The sequence below is a fragment of the Acomys russatus genome, chromosome 4, assembly GCF_903995435.1.
Source record: "Acomys russatus chromosome 4, mAcoRus1.1, whole genome shotgun sequence".
NCBI classification, from domain to species: Eukaryota; Metazoa; Chordata; class Mammalia; order Rodentia; family Muridae; genus Acomys; species Acomys russatus.
This window is the reverse complement of record NC_067140.1, coordinates 6261809-6280228: the sequence shown is the minus strand read 5'-3', so window position 1 is coordinate 6280228 and position 18420 is coordinate 6261809. Positions and strand designations below refer to the sequence as shown.

At 48.0% G+C, this 18420-nt stretch overlaps 1 protein-coding gene and 1 pseudogene across 1 annotated transcript; one reads left to right on the top strand and one right to left on the bottom strand.

The window, feature by feature from the left end:
• Positions 1-732: 732 nt before the first annotated feature.
• Rab5if (RAB5 interacting factor) lies at positions 733-10755 on the bottom strand. The gene is made up of 4 exons (XM_051143655.1): positions 10586-10755; positions 8424-8527; positions 1874-2003; positions 733-947 (listed from the first exon to the last, which is right to left on the bottom strand). Exons 1-4 carry the CDS (start codon positions 10697-10699, stop codon positions 906-908), a joined length of 390 nt encoding a protein of 129 aa, XP_050999612.1. The 5' UTR covers positions 10700-10755; the 3' UTR covers positions 733-905.
• LOC127187597 (40S ribosomal protein S24-like) lies at positions 6693-7158 on the top strand (annotated as a pseudogene).
• Positions 10756-18420: the final 7665 nt, after the last annotated feature.

Here is an 18420-nt window from a genome sequence, read left to right as displayed (position 1 = left end):
GAGGGAAGGAAAGAGAGGGGGGAGGGAAGAGAGGGAAGGAGAGAAAGAGAGAGAGGTGGGGAGAGAGGGAAGGGGGGAAAAGGAGAGGGAGGCGGAGAAGAAGGGAGAGAGGGAGAGAGAAGAGGAGAGGGAGGGAGAGAGAGAAAGAGCAGAGGTGGGGAGAGAGGGAGGCGGGGAGGAAGTGAGAAAGAAAGAGAGAGGGAGAGAGAGAGGAGAGTAGAGGGAGGAAGAACAAGAGAGAGGTGGGGAGGCGGGGAGGGAGGGAGAGAAAGGGGGGAGAGAGGGAGAGAGCGCACTTGGCTGAAGTGGCTATGAAAGCAGAGAGGAAACAGGAAGGGGGCGGGGGGTGGGCTACTAGGTTCTGAGGGTACAGGTGGGTAGGTAAGCAAGGCTTTAGCTTAGCAGGCATGCCAACACACTTTCAGTTAAAGACTTGTTTATTCAAGTATCTGAAAACATCCTACAATGGAAACTGTTATTAGATGGCTGCTCACACTGTACTATGGACCACGCACATGGTGTTTTCAGAAGACTTGAGATGCCACTGATAGTTTAAAAACTGTACACCTGATGGAGAACCAAGGAAGACGATTTAATGTTTCATCCGGATCCAGAGGCGCATCAGATTAAACAGCAGCTCCACTTGGCAAACAGCTGTTACATGATGGTATCCAAGAAAAAGTGGTTGATGATGGACAAATTCAGAAATGCTTCCCCAAAGGTGGATGGTTCTTTAAAAAGTTTCACAACCCTTGCAGAAAACACCGATGCCCAACACGCTGATTCTAAGTTCAGGAGATGTGGGTCTTCTTGGTTCCACAGGCCAGTAGTGCCCCGATAAGCATGTACCTGTGATGTGATAAAAGGGTCCTCTGGATTGCACAGAAGAGGTGGAACAAATGCCATCAGTCATAGTGGATGGCAGTGTAAAAGATGATCCAAATGACCTAGGGGGACACAAGCAGTGTTCATGTTGTCACCTGGCTCAACACTGTGCCCCCAACTATGAAAATGACAGTGCATAATTTGAGGTCTTTAGGATATCCATAAAGGACAATAATTACCATTAATCCCAAAACATCTCTCCAAAGAAAAGGTCTGTTCCCACGGTCACTTATTTCCCATCTCTCTCCCCCCCTTCAGCCACTGGCAGCCACTAACCTACTGTGGCCCTGTGCATTCTGGACATTTTACTAGGTGGAACCATGTAGCCTTTTATGTCTAGATTCTTTCTGTTGTTGTTGAGACAGGGTTTCTCTGTGTAGCCTGGACTCACTTTGTAGACCAGGCTGGCCTGGAACTCAGAGATCCCTCTGCCTCTGCCTCTGCTTCCCAAGTGGTGAGATTACAGGCGAGCGCCTCAATACTCGGAGCCTTTTATGTCTAGTTTCTTTCACTTAGCACGCTTTCAGAGTTCATCTATAATGCAGCACCACAGACAATAACATTTACTGTATGGATATAAAACATTTTATTCTTTGGATAAGCCGTGTGAACGGTTCACCTTTTCCTATTAGGAACAATGTGTGTGTTATATACACACCTACATCTTTGGCTTTCTTCCTTTTGGGGACACGGTCTCTATGTAGTCCAGTCTGAACTCAAATTTATAACCCACCTGCTGGCATACAACTGTGAGTGATCACACCCAGATCCATAAATATGTATTAAAACACTTCCCAGTTTCTAATATGCAGTTGACAGCAGGCCCTAGATTTATACGATTACTGCACCCTAGACCACATCCTTGAAGGCCCTGCTTGAGGTCACTAAAAAGAACAGCAGCCCAAGCACAGAGCATAAGTAAGCTGGTGTGCTGAGTGACTGATGTCTCATGAACAGAAGCTGTTGTAAAACCACCATGTACACATACCATGAACAAGGCAAATGATGTCACAAACCCTTCTTTAGTGAGCTCCCAGGTGCCACCATATTCTTCCTCATCGATTTGTAGGTAGTTGCTGAAGTAGAGATACAGGACTCCTGCATTGATGAGGCAGAATCTGGAGTGAGGGGAGACAAGCACCAAACACAAACTGTAAACTTCGAAGCTGCCAGCTCTCCCAGCCCTGTCAGAGCAGGCGCATGTGTGTCCCTGTCTCTGCAACCGCTCTGCCCAGGCAGGGGATGACCTGGAAAAGCTCCAGGCTTAGGAAGACAGATCAATGTGTTTATTTCTTCATTGTGAGAGTTTGTGAGTCTAGGGGGTCAAGGGAAGCACAGGGACACACACTTGGATAGTCATTGCGGTGGGAGTGAACAGAACAATACATAGAAATGTTTAGGTCTTCAGTGAGCTACCCACCCAACTTAAGATGGAAGGGACAACTGCAGGAAATAAAATAATCAACGCACGGAGCAGAGGTCCCAATGTCAGAGCACCTGTCTAACACACGCAGGCTTTGAGCTCCAGCCCTAGCACTGCCCTACTTCACCAATCTTTTTATTTTGGGTTTTTGAGATAGGGTCTCACAGCGTGGGGTGGCCCACGGCTTTAATCCCAGCACTCAGGGAGGCTGAGGCAGGAGGATCTCTGCGAGTTTGACACCAGCCTGGTCTACAAAGCAAGTCCAGGACAGCCAAGGCTACACACAGAAACCCTGTCTAGGAAACAAACAAACAAACAAAAAACAATAAAAAGGAGCTGGAGAGAGGGCTCAGCAGTTAAGAGCCCTGGCTGTTTTCAGAGGTCCTAAGTTCATTTCCCAGAGCCCATGGTTTGATCTTTTCTAATGTGCAGAGAGACATATAGACAAAACAGCTATATATACAAATCTTTTTTTTTTTTTTTTTTTTAATGCGGGTGATGGTGGCACAGGCCTTTAATCCCAGAGGCAGGTAGATCTCTGTGAGTTCTAGGCTAGCCTAGTCTACAAAGTGAGTTCCAGGATAGCCTGGGCTGTTACACAGAGAAACCCTGTCTTGGAAGAGGGGGAAAAAATTAAAAACAAACAAACCAACCAAATTAGCATACAGTGACAATAAGCTGACATGGAGAAGCGCCATGGAATCAGTAAGTGGGGTGACAAAAGGAAATAGGCACTTCCTTTCAGAAGCAATGCCTGATGCAGACAGAAGCCTTAGAAATAAAGGCGTTTAAGTCTATGTTGAGTGAGGTTAGAGAAGGGCCGCATGCTGACTACGCTTCAAGGTTTAGTTAGTTTCACTCTATTGTATAAATGAGGAAGAGTTTCAGCATGTAAAATCAGCATTTGAGGCAGAACCAAATTAAGGGTTCATGGTCATTCTGTTATTTGGGAGGACTGAGTCCAAGGACAGCCTGAATAATACAGTGAGACCCTGTCCCAGTAAACAACAACAAAAAGGCCAGTTAGGGGCTGGGGAGATGGCTCAGAAGCTAAGAGCACTGATACAAAGGTCCTGAGTTCAATTCCCAGCAACCACATGGTGGCTCACAGCCATCTGTAATGAGATCTGGTGCCCTCTTCTGGCCTGCAGGTGCACATGCAGATGGAGCACTGTATATATAATAAATAAATCGTAAAAAAAAAAAAAGGGCCAGTGAGAGTGAGTGCCCCCTTCATACACACAAAGTGCATGCAGGTTAACACACACAGAGAAATGAGAACAGAGTTAAAAGTTAAGCATGAACTGAGCACACAGTGGCGTGTGCTGGGCTGAGCCACACTGACGGCCACAGACTGAAACAGAGCAAGGTGGGAACAGACAGAGGGCAGCTAAGCAGGTACTGGAGAGAGGGAAATTCACCAGAAACGAGCACCAGGAAGTCAAAGCAAAGGGAGTTGGGGACAGGAAAATAACAAAATCAGAGATCTTGGCCTTTCCAACAGGAGGGAAAGTGCCAACCTAAAGGGAGTTAGGTTTGTCCAGAATGAGACACTGCCTGTGCTGACAGTGTGGGACTGAATCCCCGAAACAGTCAACTCTGTTAGTGGCACCACACACTAGGCCAGTCAGTCCAGAGCGCATTCAGTTCTCTCAGCCACATCTTACCACTTTTTACAAATCTAATCACACAGCAATAGCAGTGAACTGACGCATGGAATGCCTGATGAACTGAAGTCTCCATTCAGCAGTTTACTCACAGCACCCCTGTCAATCACTCTCTTGTCCCCATTTCACTGATGAGGAAACTGATTTCAGGTTAAGCCCAAGATTATATAGCTGCAAAGTAGCAGACTTAGAACTTGAACGCAGAGTTTTCTATGGGGCTTTCAAAGGCTGTATGCATACACCAGGAAGAGCAAGGAACTACTCTGGCTACTTCCCAGACTGGATGATTCCAGGGAAATCCTTGTAGAATCCTACAGAAGGGCCAGGCATGGTGTTATATGCCGTTAGTCCCAGTCCTAGGGAGGAAAAAGCAGGTGATCTCTATGAATTCAAGATCAGCCTGGCCTACAAAGTGAGTTCCAGGCTAGTCAGAGTTACAAAGTTAAGGCTCCATCTCAAAAAAGGAAACCATTACAAAATTTCACAAAAGGGCCTCAGTGAGCAAAGCAGCCAACCCTGTAGGATCTACAAAGGAAAAGAGGAGAACCAACACCCTAAGTTGCTCTGATTACCACACATGTGCCATGAAAAGTGTAATAAAACAAACAAACAACTTTTTAATGTTTAAGGGCTGTGGAGAGAGCTCAGTGGAGAAGAACACTGACTGGTTCTACAAACACAAGGACCTAAGTTCAAATCTTACCACCTACATAAAAGCCCTGTCACGGCAACATATGCCTGCTATCCTAGTATTGGGGGCTGTAGATAAGCAGACCCCAGAGCTCGCTGGCAAGCCAGCCTTAGTGGTGAGCTCCTGGTTCAGTGGCAGACCCTGTCTCAAGGCAACACTGCACAGAGCAATAGAAGAGGATGCCTGGCATCCTGTTCTGACCTTTGTATGCACACACACTGCACACTCATATGGATACACCAAAGGGGAAAAATAGTCTTTTAAGATCTGATAGGTGTGGGGGCTCTGGACTAGCACCATCTGTGCCCCACACTGGTGGACTTCAAAGATAAGAACTACTCTGGTCTTTAGGACAAGCTCTTCTTTCTCTAGCGCTATTCTCTGCCTCCCTTTTTCTTAGCTCAAATGAGGTCATCACCATTGTATCTTCACACTCTGTTACACCTAGGAAGAGCTATATGAACCCTCTGTCCAACATCTCATCACCCCCAACCAGTTGTAGGCATCCACTCTGTTAAGGACCATGTACAGCATGAACTCTTAATGGTTTGCTTATATAATGCTTTGCTCAGTAGAAAAACAAACATAGAAAATTTTTTTGGTTAGGAGGCAGCACAGAATAGCAGCTCCCTCATACTCAGTTTTTGAGTGGTTTCATCATCTACCACCAATTATGAACAAATGAGAAATTCCAGCCGGGCGTGGTGGTGCACACCTGTAATCCTAGCACTCTGGAGGCAGAGGTGGGTGATCTCTATTAGTTCTAGGCCAGCCTGGTCTACAGAGTTCCAGGACAGCCAGGGGCTAATGTTACACAGAGAAACTCTTGTCTTGAAAAACGAGAGAGAGAGAGAGAGAGAGAGAGAGAGAGAGAGAGAGAGAGAAAGAGAAAGAGAGAAACTCCAGAAATAAACATGTGCTGTGTACATAAAATGCATAATTTTCAGCTGCCGGCCGTTCCAGGCAGTGTGTGAGATCGAGTGCTGCCCTGCTTCACTGCGCCATCCTCCACTCATGCTGTGCGCAGTCAACGGCAGTGGCTTGGTTATCAGACCTGTGACAGTATTAGTGCTTGTGCTCAAACAATCCTGGCTTTACTTAGTAACAGCCCAAAATTATAGAATAGTGATGCTAACACTCTAGCTATACCAGAAAAGCCATGAAGTTCAAGTATCTAACATTATCACTAGCAGAGGTAGTATAAAACAATTAGGTATTTTGAGACAGAGAAAGGAGCCATGCAATTTTATTACAGTGTACTGTATTGTTACAGTTTGTCTGTTTGGCTCTTAGAGACAGGGCTGCTGCAGGATATTTGATCCCACTGTGAATCCCAAGACTGTGAGCTGAAAACAAAACAAAACAAAAAAACAAGAACCCTGTTTTTTTGTTGTGGTATGGCTCAGCCCTAACTCACTTTTAATCCAAGAGGTTTCTGTAAACAAAATGAAAGAAAGTCAACCATGGGTCAAGAGGAAGAGCAAGTCAAAAAGGGAGTAAACGTAAGTAAACAGAAAGGAGGGACTTGAGCTGAGGGCATTTAAGACAGCATGAGAATGAGAAAGGGCCTTTTTCTTCAGGGACTTAAGCTGAGTAGGAAGGTCAGCTGGGTGCTCTCTCTGCTTCTCTGAGCTAGCACGCTTTCACTCCCGCACTTGGCTCCTGAGCATTCATTGGAAAAATCAAATGTTTGGAATTTTATGTTTAAAACAACACAAGGTTTCTTTGTGTAACAGCCCTGGAACTCAAAGATCCATCTGCCTCTGCCTCCCAAGTGCTGGGATTAAAGGTGTGCCACCATGCTCTGTCAGTTACTTTATTTATCTTTCATGATGCTTTTTTTTTTTTTTGGAGATAGGGTTTCTCTGTGTAACAGCCCTGGCTGTCCTGGAACTCTTTGTAGATCAGGCTGGCCTCGAACTCACAGAGATCCACCTGCTTCTGCCTTTGGAGTGCTCGGATTACAGGTGTGCGCCACCATGCCTGGCTAATTTGTAATTTTTAAAATGGTTTTTTGAGAGCCATCATGAACAACACAGTGACAATCCGGACAAGGAAGTTCATGGAAGTTCATGCCGTCTGCTTCAGAGGAAACAGATGGTCATCGATGTCCTTCACCCTGGGAAGGCAACAGTACCAAAGACAGAAATTCGGGAAAAGCTGGCCAAAATGTACAAAACCACACCAGATGTCATCTTTGTATTTGGATCTAGAACCCACTTTGGCGGTGGGAAGACGACGGGCTTTGGCATGATCTATGATTCTCTAGATTACGCAAAGAAGAATGAGCCTAAGCACAGACTCGCGAGACATGGCCTTTATGAGAAGAAAAAGACCTCCCGGAAACAGCGAAAGGAACGCAAGAACAGAATGAAGAAGGTCAGGGGGACTGCAAAGGCCAACGTTGGTGCTGGCAAAAAGCCAAAGGACTAGATCTGCGGTGACTTGATTAGCTGTGATGTGCACATTTTTAAGAGGACAAATAAACTAAAAAGCTTTAAAAAAAAAAATGGTTTTTTGAGACAGTCTTATTTCATATCCTTGGCTGACTGGCCAGGAACTCACTATGTAGCCCAGCTCGTCTCAGCCACATGGAAAGCCTCCTGCCTCAGCCTCCCAAGGACAGAGATTCCAGGCATGCACCATCATCAGTCCCAGCTCCTCAGTTATAACTTAAATTTCATCTGATATGCAACTGGCTGTGGGTTTTGGAATAGACCCGTCAACAGGACAGACTACTATGTATTTCCTCTGGGTTACTACTGTCCAAGAAATTATACAACTCAAATTCTGGATACACTCACTTCTCTCTAAAGAATAGAGACCACCAGCATACCTCAGACAACCTGCATGGCTTTCTATGGAGGGTGAGACCAGGAGTACTCACTTGTACTCCCTGTGTGGAAAGAGAAGAGGCAAGCCTCCTAACTTGCACACGTGCTAACTCACAGTTCCTACCTAAGGAGTTTCCCATTGCCTCTTAAATGCAGTTTCATGGGCACAGACTTGTTTTCAGTAACTCCATAAACTGAACCATGAGCAGGTACCAGGGATGCTGCCATTGGCCAGAAGTGAAGTAAATGTGCAAGGCCAAGTGTCCTACTTGGGGTGGGGATGGGACTTTTAAACTGAAAACAACTCCTGCCAAAGCCAATAGCTGTTACATCAAGCAAAAAACAAAGAATTGAAAAATGGTCATCAACTACAAAGCTCCTCCACTTCCCAAATGTCCACAGGGAGCAGGCCAGGCCACAGATAAGCATGCGGTTGCCAACAAGTAACAGGATAACCGCTTGCAAGAAGGCACATTAGACCCACGGGGAACAGACTGGCCTAGCCTTCAGGACAGCAGTCTGATATGAGATGCTCCCCGGCCTTGCACCAGCCCAGGAACGCTAATGCTGACTTCCTTGCTTTAGTAATCAGATGCACACAGTGCCAGTCACAAAAGGAAAGCAGGGCCTCTAGCTGAAGAGAAAGCAAGAGCCAACCAAGCATGCTGACGCTTGCCTGTAAGCACCAGAAGTACTCAAGAAGCGGAGGCAGGAGGATCAGGAGTTCAGGGTGCTGAGCTACACAATATCCTGTTTCTTTTTTTTAAATAAAATACAGAAATGAGGATCCTGAACATAGTGGTTCGCTTGTAATCCCAGCGTGTATTAGGCTGAGGCAGGGGAACTACTGCAAGTTCTAAGCTCCAGAGTAAGAGCCTGTCTCAGACACACCAAACCGCAAGACTGTGATTCCTAAGACTTACCCTGCTATTCCCAAGAAGCCTCGTAAGGGCAAAACACCCCAAATGACACCCAAGACCACAGCGATGATCTGTCGGAACCAGTAGATCACATCTAAAAATTCATCCTACAGGAAAGACACAATGTATGCATTATTATTTGGAATGGCTGCCACAGGACAGCTACAGGTGCAGAAACAAAAGCTCATTAACTGTTTCCCTTTTCCCCCTCAAGGCAATCTTCCTTGGTAGCCCTGGTTGGCCTGGAACCTGCTATGTGATCCAGGCCTCGGCTCTGGAGTGCTGAATTAAAGGTGTGTACCACTATAACCAGCTCAGGAAGTTTCCCATTGCCTCTTAAATGCAGTTTCATGGGCACAGACTTGCTTTCAGTAACTCCATAAACTGAAGCATGAGCAGGGACCAGGGATGTTGCTACTGACCAGGAGTGAGGTAAATGTGCAAGGCCAAGCCTCCTACTTGGGGTAGGGGGTGGGGCCTTTTAAATGTAGGGACCTGAAAACAACTCTTAGAATTATTCATTTTATTTTGTATGTATGTTTTGCCTAAATGTATGCATGTGCACCACCCATCTGCCTACTGACCATGGATGTTAAGCGGGGGCTTTAGATCCCCTGGAACTGAATTTACTCATCACTGTGACTCGTCAGGTGATACTGGGAATCAAGTCCAGGTCCCCTGCAAAAGCACATCGTTCTCTAAACTGCCGAGCCCTCTCACCGGCCTCCATATGTGGTTACTTATTATTATTATTATTTTTGTTTGTTTGGCTGGTAGGTTTTTTTTGAGACAGGGTTTCTATGTGCAGCCTTAGCTGTCCTGGACTTGCTTTGTAGACCAGGCTGGCTTTGAACGCAGATCCTCCTGCCTCTGCCACCCAAGTGCTGGGATTAAAGGCGAGCACCACCATGCCCGGCTTCGTTTTGGAACTTACTCTGTGGAGAGGCTGGTCTCCAACTCAGAGATCCCCACCTCTGCCTCCCCCGTGTTGGGATTAAAAGGTGCATCACCACCACCACCTGGCTCCATAAGTGGTTCTTCTAGCATTTCTTCTGCTAAAGTGTGGTGGAAAACAATATATTTAGACACTACGTGATCACTTCCAGAACCTGTACTCCACTATATTTTAGAGAAATCATTACTTCTTTAAAAGAAGCTACATGAATGAAACTGTACTGATGATATTGTGAGCACCGTGCTCCGGGCCACAGATAACCCTTAGCTGACCAGGTAAGTGCCAGACATTCCCCAGGGAGAAAAACTATTAAGTTCCTGTACAGTGACTTTTCAGAAAGCCACCGAGAAGGCAAGTATTGTGCTGGAGAAGTGCTTTAGGCATGTGCCAGCAGATCAAAGTTTCACCCAACAAAGAACACTTCCGTTTGTGAATTGCCCTGGACTCCAGACACCAGTCCTAGGACCAGGGAAGGGGAAAAAAAAATGACACAGCAGATCACAAAGACACTACAGGTTTTGCAAGAGCTGGGCAGGGCCGGGGGCAGGGCCAAGGGCACCTTCAGCACGTACTTCCCCATGCCCACCCCCATGTCGGAACGGAAGGAAGGGAAACCCGATTTCAGCAGGCCAAACAACGAAGGAGTCAGTCCAAAATAGAACATTCTTTTCAAACCATCTGGAATGCATGGTGACAGTCCTCCAAGATCACAGAGTGGAGCAAAGGTGCTTGGGAAGCGTCCGCGCTCAGATCCTCTGAGGGTGACCACACTTCTTAGCCATGTCTAGCCGATTTCTTCCAAACTCACACCACCCTCCTAAGATGGTTTCAGACTCGACCCTCGAATCTTCAACTCACCCGGGCATCTCTCTCTCTCTCTCTCTTTTTTTTTAATCTCATCGAGCAAGGGCCGCACCACCCCCCTCCCAATGTGCACTTCGTGGATTCCGCACCCGGCACGCGCGCAGTCTTTAGAAGTGCTAAGTACTCCGGACCCCGCGGAGCAAACGCCGGAGGACCACAGGAGCTCCGCCCGCTCTCGCCGCTTCCGCGTACCCAGGCAGCTTCCCCTTCCATCATGCGGGGGGCCAGGCCCGCACCGGTCCCCCGGCCCCCCCGACTCCCCGCTCCCAGCGCCGCGCCCGGCCGGCCGGGAAGTAGACCCGGGCCCCGTCCTCCCGAGCCCGCACCCTCGCCAGCCCTTCCGCACCTTGTCGTCCCAGGCCGCGTCGCTCCGCAGCACCTTGCTCCACACGGACACCTTGAGGGCCCCGTTGGCCAGCTGCGGCTGAGGCGGCTCCTCCTTCCGCCGCCCGCCGCTCATCCTCCCGTCGCGCCGCCCGAGCCGGGCCTGGGGCGCGCGGGCCGAGCCAAAGGGAGTCGGGGTCTCGGGTGGCGGGTCTCGGCGCGCGGGGCGGCAGCGACTGTCTCGGTAAAGCGGCACGCCGAGGATCGCCCCGTCGCTCAGCCAAGCTGCCGGCTCGCTAGCTCCACCGAGCAGGCGCCGCGGAGAGAGGGGCGGGGTCTTCTACGACGTGCGCACGCAGCCAATCAGCGGGGACGTAGCAGTCAGCCCCAAAATCTCGGCGACGCCTCAGTGCAAGCGTCCTCCGATGGGCGGAAGTGACGGAGAGCTTCCGTCAGACGCTAGGTAAGGTGAGCGAGAAGGGACAAATACGGCCCCGCGGTACCCTGTGCACAAGGAGGCGCTATGGAGACCGAGGAACTGCTGCTGGGAGGAAAAGTTTGATGTGGTCAAGGCCCTGTGAGCCGCGGCTCCTCGTCCTCTAGAGCAACCAGTAGAAGCGGCCTCACAACCTGCTCGCCTACAGACCTTGGACGGTCCCCGGGAGCCCCAGGCTGGCCCGCTCGTGTCACCTTCTGCGCATTCTCTCCCAAACCTACACGCTATTCACGACTTTGTTCACGAAGTTAATGTATCCACCGTCAATGACTATGGAAAAAGTAAAAGTTCCCTCGCCTGGCGATGATCCAAGCCTTCAGGAGGATGGTGAGTCCCAGGCCACGTCAACCTGGGCTACATAGCAGGCCGTGTCGCAAAAGGAAAAAAAAAAAAAAAAATCTGTGAAATTCAACGTCTCATCTTGCCCAGCGTTTTCTTCCAACGAAGGCGAGGCTAAGATCCCAAGAGGAAAAAAAAAAAATCTCTTTTCTAAGGACAAGGCAAGTAGGAACCGACGGGGAACTCGGCCAGGGGTGGCAGGAATATCTGTTGCGCCCTCACTGTGTGTTGTTAGCACTCCACAGAGTATGTTCTGGACGTCCAGAGCAGCTGTGCCCCTACGGTTCCTGTCTACATTGCAAAAGCTGTGCCGCGGTGACCTGGGTGGCCGGGCACACAAAGTGAGAGATGCTTTCCTCCTCCAGATGGTGCCGTTCACTATGCGCAGTGCTAGGCCGACAGATCAACGAACTTCACTTTTGTGCAGTTTATAGAGGCAAAGTAATTTGCCCGGAGTCACCTGTGTCTATTTGACTCTAAATCTATGTTCTGTTCTTTTAAAATAACTACTGCATGGGATAGGGGCTTTGCCTGTCTTGTATGTCTGTGTACCACTTTGTGTGTCTGGTGCCCAAAAGAGGGCGATGTAGCCTGGTGGTGGTGGCGCACGCCTTTAATCCCAGCACTCAGGAGGCAGAGGCAGGTGGATCACTGTGAGTTCGAGGCTAGCCTGGCCTACAAAGTGAGTCCTCCTGAGTGCTGGGATTAAAGGCATGTGCCACCATGCCCGGTTTGCAGCCAGAATTCTTAAACACTTTGCCACCTCTCCAATCCCGTGTGTATGTGTGTGTGTGTGTGTGTGTGTGTGTGTGTGTGTGTGTGTGTGAGAGAGAGAGAGGGGGAGGGTAGGATCTCACTATGTAGCCCTTGGCCAGCCTGGAATGTTCTATATAGACTAGGCTAGACCAGGACACTGAGATTATAAACATGGTTTGCCATAACCAGCCTGTGTGTACATGTAAGTTCATTTTGCCAAGTGTGCTGGTCCACACCTTTACTTCCATCACTCAGACCAAAGAAGCCAGTGGATCTGAGTTCAAGGCTAGCCTGGTCTACACAGTGAGTTCCAAGACAGCCAGGACTACATAGTGAGACCCTGGCTAATATCCCTGTGTTAATGTGTGCACATGTGTGCAGATGTGCCCATGTGGGTTATTGAGTTGATTAATCATGTTTGGAGTTATCCCAACATTTGGAAGATGTAGTCAGGAAGATCAGTAGTTCAAGAGCAGCCTAGGCTACAGAGTGACATTCAGTCTTTTTTTAAGGTAGCACAAGCCTTTAATCCCAGTACTTGAGAGACAAAGGCAAGTGGATCTCTGTGTGATCGAGACTAACCTGGTCTATATAATATGTTCAGGACAGCTATGGCTATATAAAGAAAAGAGACCCTGAGTGGTGGTATCACACACCTTTAACCCCAGCCCTCGCCCTGGGGAGGCAGAGGCAGGCGGATATCTGTGAGTTCAAGGCCAGCCTGGTCTACAGTGTGAGTCTGGAACAGCCAAGGCTTCACAGATAGACCCTGTCTCTAACCCTTACCCCGACCACACTGCAAAAAAAAAAAAAAAAAAAAAAAGAGCTCTCTCCTACTTAGGGTGGTCTACAGTAACATTTAAACTGGGCGGTTTAAGCACACGCCTTTAATCCCAGCACTTGGGAAGCAGAGGCAGGTGGATCCCTGTGAGTTTGAGGCCAGCCTGGTCTACAAAGCGAGTCCAGGACAGCCAAGGCTATACAAACACTCTGTCTCAGGTGAAAAAAATCTAAAAAAAAAAAAAAAAAGCTAGAACCTCATTTTTGTATCTGTCAACATTTACCTGTAGTTGGGTCTTCACTGCAGGTCCAACAGTCTACTAACAAGGTTTTCCAGATTTTCCTAGTTCTGCCCCACCCCCCCCCCCCCCCCCCCTTTTTTTTTTTAAGATTTGAGACAGGATTTCACTGTGCAGCTCTGGCTGGCCTGGAACTCACTATGTAGGCCAGACTGGACTCCAATACACAGAGATCTACCGGTCTCTTGCCTTTGTCTGTCTCTGACTCCAAGTCCTGGGACCGAAGGTGTGCTTTTCATGCCTGGCTCCCAGCACCTTTCTCGGTACAAGACCACCTTCCCCATGCATTCCTGGTTGGCCTCGTTAGCCTCCTCCTTTAGCCTGCCCCCAAGCGAAGGGCTCCTAGGCCTGCAGCAGCAGCAGCACATCACACTGTGGTTTTGATGGACATTGTCCTAGTGCTCAAGGATGCTGAGCATTGTCCCATGTATACACTGACCTCTTGTGTCTTTGGACTAGTTTTTCATTATGGATATCTAGATAACTAGAAAAACTAGCTGTGTAGGTTTTCATAATGGATATGAACACTCATATGCAATTTTTTTCATCCTTAACTATTCTGTAGGTTATGTTTATTTAGTAAAAAGCTTTTCTTTGGTTTTGAGACAAGGTTCTGCTGTGTAGACCAAGTTAACCTTGGACTTGCCTGGATCCTCCTGCCTCTTAGCTTCTGGGATCACATGCTTGTGCTATCCTATAGGTCAAACAGCTAATACAGGTCAAAATATTTTGAGACACAGAAAGGCACCTCCCTATGTTGCCCAGTTTAGTCCCAAACTTCTAGGCCCAAATGACCCTCCTGCTCCAGTGTCTCAGGTAGCTGGGAGTACAAATGATTTCAAAGTTAATGAAGTCTAGCTATTCCAATGTTCCTTCAGCTGCCTGTATCTGCAGTGTCCCATCCAAGAAAGTATTGCCAAGTCTTCAGTTTCATGAGGATTTCTTCTGTTTTTTTCCCCTAGAGTTTTACAGGCTAGCCTACTACACAGGTAATCCTTATGCCTAAACTCCCTGGTGCAGGGGCTGTAGATAGGAACCTCCAGCCCAGGCCTTTTCTCTTTTTGGTGTTAATGAAATCCAGGGTATCGCCCCAGCTCTGCACACCCTCTAACCCTGAGGTACAGTTTGACAATCTGCTTTGAGTTAATTTCCGCGTGTGTGTGAAAGCTCTGATTCCATTCTTTTGCATGTAGTTGTGCGGTTCAGTTTTCTAGCACCGTTTGTTGAAACATTGTCTAGATCCTAGCTCTCTCCCAAAGACTTTTCCACACTGGCCTCAGACCTTTATTGAGAATAATCTGACCATCCTCATGTATGCGAGGACTTGTTTTAGGGTTCTCCATTCTCATTTATGGGTCAACATGTCTGTTTCCATGCCAGTGCCACTATTGTAGCTTTGTGGTTTTTTGAAGAGGATTTCATACTGGTATATAATGTACCTTGGTCATTTTCACTGTCTCTATGTACCCTCCCTAATCCCCAAAAGTCCCCTTCCGACTTTCATAATTCATTTTTGCAAAAGATTTGTTTATTTTTGCTTTTGGTGTGTATGTGTATTTGCCTGCATGAATGTATCTGCAGCACATTTGTGCTTGGTGCCAACGGAAGCCAGGTCGTTGATTCTGTAAAAACCGTGAGTGGAGTTGATTGCGAGCAGCATGTGGGAGCAGCCTGTAAGCTTTTTGTTTTTGTTTTTGTTTTAAATGACAGGATCTTACTTTGCAGCCTTGGCTAGCTTGGAACTCAGAGGTCTGCCTGTCTCTGCCTCCTAAGTGCTGGTCTAAAGTCAGTTTAAAAACCTGAACAATTTTTAATTACTTTATGTTTATTCGGGTACGTATGTCAGAGCGTGCATAAGACCAGAGGATAGCTCATGGGTGCTCTCTCCTTGCATCAGGTGGAATCAGACAAGTTTTCACCTTCACCCACTGAACCACCTTGAAGGCTCTCTGCGGGGTTTCCTAGGTATCCAATCACATCATCTCTGAATACATATTAAGGGTTTTTGTTGTTGCTTTTAGTGAGGCAGGGACTTAAGTAGCCCGTTTGGCCTTGAACTTGATGTGTAGCCAAGGATGATCTATTGCTGATCCTCCTGCCATTACATTCTAAATGTTAGGATCATAGGCGCTCACCATCCTACCTGATCAGTCTTGTGCAGTGAGCGGGCGCGAAGCCAGGGCTTCCTGCAGCTGCAGCCATGTCCCCAGCCTATTTACTTACTTACTTGTTTGTTGAGACAAAGTTTCATGCAGTCCAGGCTGACTTCAAACTCACTGTAGCTGAGGATAGCCTTGAACTCTTGATCTTTCTGCCTGCAAATACCCAGGACAAGCATTATAGAATCGCACCGCCATACCCAACCCCAAACTCCTGCAAACTGCTTTTCTTTCTTTCTTTTTTTGGTTTTTCGAGACAGGGTTTCTCCGTGTAGCCTTGGCTGTCCTGGATTCACTTTGTAGACCGGGCTGGCCTCGAACTCACAGCGATCCGCCTGCCTCTGCCTCCCAAGTGCTGGGATTAAAGGCGTGCGCCACCACTGCCCAGCTGCAAACTGCTTTTACAAGAGGGAAAAAACTCACCAACTCTGTGTGCTATACATTGTGAAGTTCAATCTTAACTCTTAGATTTATCAATTTATTTTTTCACAGGTGTTACGGAAGGCTTTGAAGGTTTACGTTCGGAAGGATCTGGGATCCTGCCATGTAGCTCCAGGTGACCAGCAAGTGAGAAGTAAGATGTGCTTCTGGTTTTCTCTGAGCTGGCAGCCTGGCTAAGCCCTGGCCTAGAAGGCTAACTTGTGACTAACGTGTGAGACTGGCTGGTTCCCTTTCTGCGTTCCCTCAAGGCTTTCTTATCCTAGGAAGCGGAGACTCTGGCTGAATCCCAGGGCATCCATCTGGTTAAAATAAACATCTTGGGTGGTCTAAGATGGAAAAGAACTCGATGAAGTCAGGTTTGGAGGTGGGAGACAGATTTGGAAGTAGGGCACAATTTGTCTTTGTGAGGTGTGGGAGTTCTAGCATGTCAAACATGGTCTCAGCCATTAGGAGTGTTTCCTTCCCACTGGACGCCTGTGTCCCTGACAGCAGGGCTGGAGAGGAAGGTCGGCTTGCTGGATGGCAGGGCCTGACATACGTGTGGAAAGCCACTGCCCATGTTATACAGTGGATGAGGACAGGGAAGTATGCTGGTGCTCCTGTGTAGTACATATAGTTCTGGATTTGGCTCAGGCTATATGATGTGGGGCCTGGATGGGAGGGTAGTAATTAAAGTGAAGATCCCAGGAAAGGTGACCTTCAGGGCATTCTAGACGGTTGAGGGCTGAGAAGTCACAAGGTTCAGGGAAGTTTTGTTTTGTTTTTGTTTTTTGTTTTTTGAGACAGGGTTTCTCTGTGTAGCCTTGGCTGTCCTGGACTCACTTTGTAGACCAGGCTGGCCTCAAACTCACAGAGATACCTGGCTGAACTTTTTTTTTTTTATTGTTATATTTATTGGTGATCAGCCTGCATGTATATCTGTGTGAGAGTATTAGATTCCCTAGAACTGGAGTTACAGGCAGTTGCCAACTGATATGTGGATGCTGGTAATTGAACTTTCGTCCTCTTGAGTTTGAGGCCAGCCTGGTCTACAAAGCGAGTTCAGGACCGTCAAGGCTACACAGAGGAAACCCTGTCTCAAAAAAACCAAAACCAAACCCCCTAAAAACCGTGTTTGTGTAACATATGAGGCACAACACACATGAGAACAAAGGATCATCTGTAGGAGTCAGTTCTCTTTGTTAATCACACAGGTCCGTGGAATTGAACTCAAGTCTTCAGGCTTTGCAGCAAGCGTCTGTACACAACTAGCCAACTCAGGCTGGGCCCTGAGGTTTTGCTTCCTGTGACTCTGGGGTTAGAGGGCTGAGCCGCAGCGCCCACCTGGGCGGTTGATCACTCCAGACTGAGCGGGGCTGCGGATCGAGCCGGGCCTCACGGACACCAGGCAAGTACTCGCATACCTCACATTTTCATCGCTGTGGCGCTCATCATCCGTGAGAAATAAAGGAAAAGAGGTTTATGTTAGCACGTAGCAGCAGGGAAGGGACGAGACAGCTGGAAAAGGACAGGCCATGGCATTTAGTCTGCTAGGACATGCCCACCCAGTGACTTATTAGTCCCCTCCTCGCAGCTTTTACTCCCCCATGCCACTAAATTATAAACCCACCATTGACTACTCAGCTATAGCCCTCATGATATGAAAGAAAATATATTTTAAGAAGCCCCAAAGCCCCTTGGGTTTGCAGTAGTCTTTAACTGAAGGGTCCTCAAGGGACACTGTAGATCTATACTACAACAGAGCATTACCTTTCAGATGCCACAGCAGCCGGCTATGTTATCCAGGCTAGCCTTGGAGTCACTATCTTCCTGCCTCAATTCCTAGAGTACCAGAACTGTATTATGCCCAGCAAAACTAAATCTCTTTTGAGGTTCACCTATTCCTGTTAAGTCCTGGGCCTAACTGTCCAGCTTGGGGAATACTAACAGACTCTGGATGAATGATGAGGTACAGGATCAGTTCAAGGCCAGACTAAGTTCCTACAGGAGACACTATCACAAAAAACCAAAAACCAAACCAAGGCTGGGGAGATGGCCCAGCAGTTAGGAGCACTTACTGCTCTTGTCCAGGACTGAAGTCTGGTCTCCAGCAGGCAACTGGTGGCTCCGCACCATCTGTAATGCCTGTAGCTACACTTCTAGGGCGTCTCTCTTCTTCACTTCTGGTGGCACAGAAGCAAAACACAAAGAAAAACCAACCAGCCAGCCTGGCGACTCAGCAGTGGAGGTGCTCAGCCCACACTGATGTTAAGGACACTGGATGCTTGTTCGTGGTAAACCACTCAGCACTGCTTTACCTGGGTCCTGGACATCTCTCCATGACCTGGAAGCAAGACTTAAAGCCCTAACTCCATACTTACTCTGGCTGAGCTCAGGCAGATACTGACCGCCTCACTCAGCCGCTTTATCCAGGGTGTGTGCGTGTAATGACGCGATGAGCGCTGCACAGGCCCAGGCACACAGCAGCTGCTTACACTGTGGCTGGTTTTGTACTTTAGGCCACAGCTATCATTCTGATGCGGCAAATCTACCCACAGCTAGTGGAAACAAGTGGGAATTCACAGGCTGAGCCAACAGGGAAGTGGGG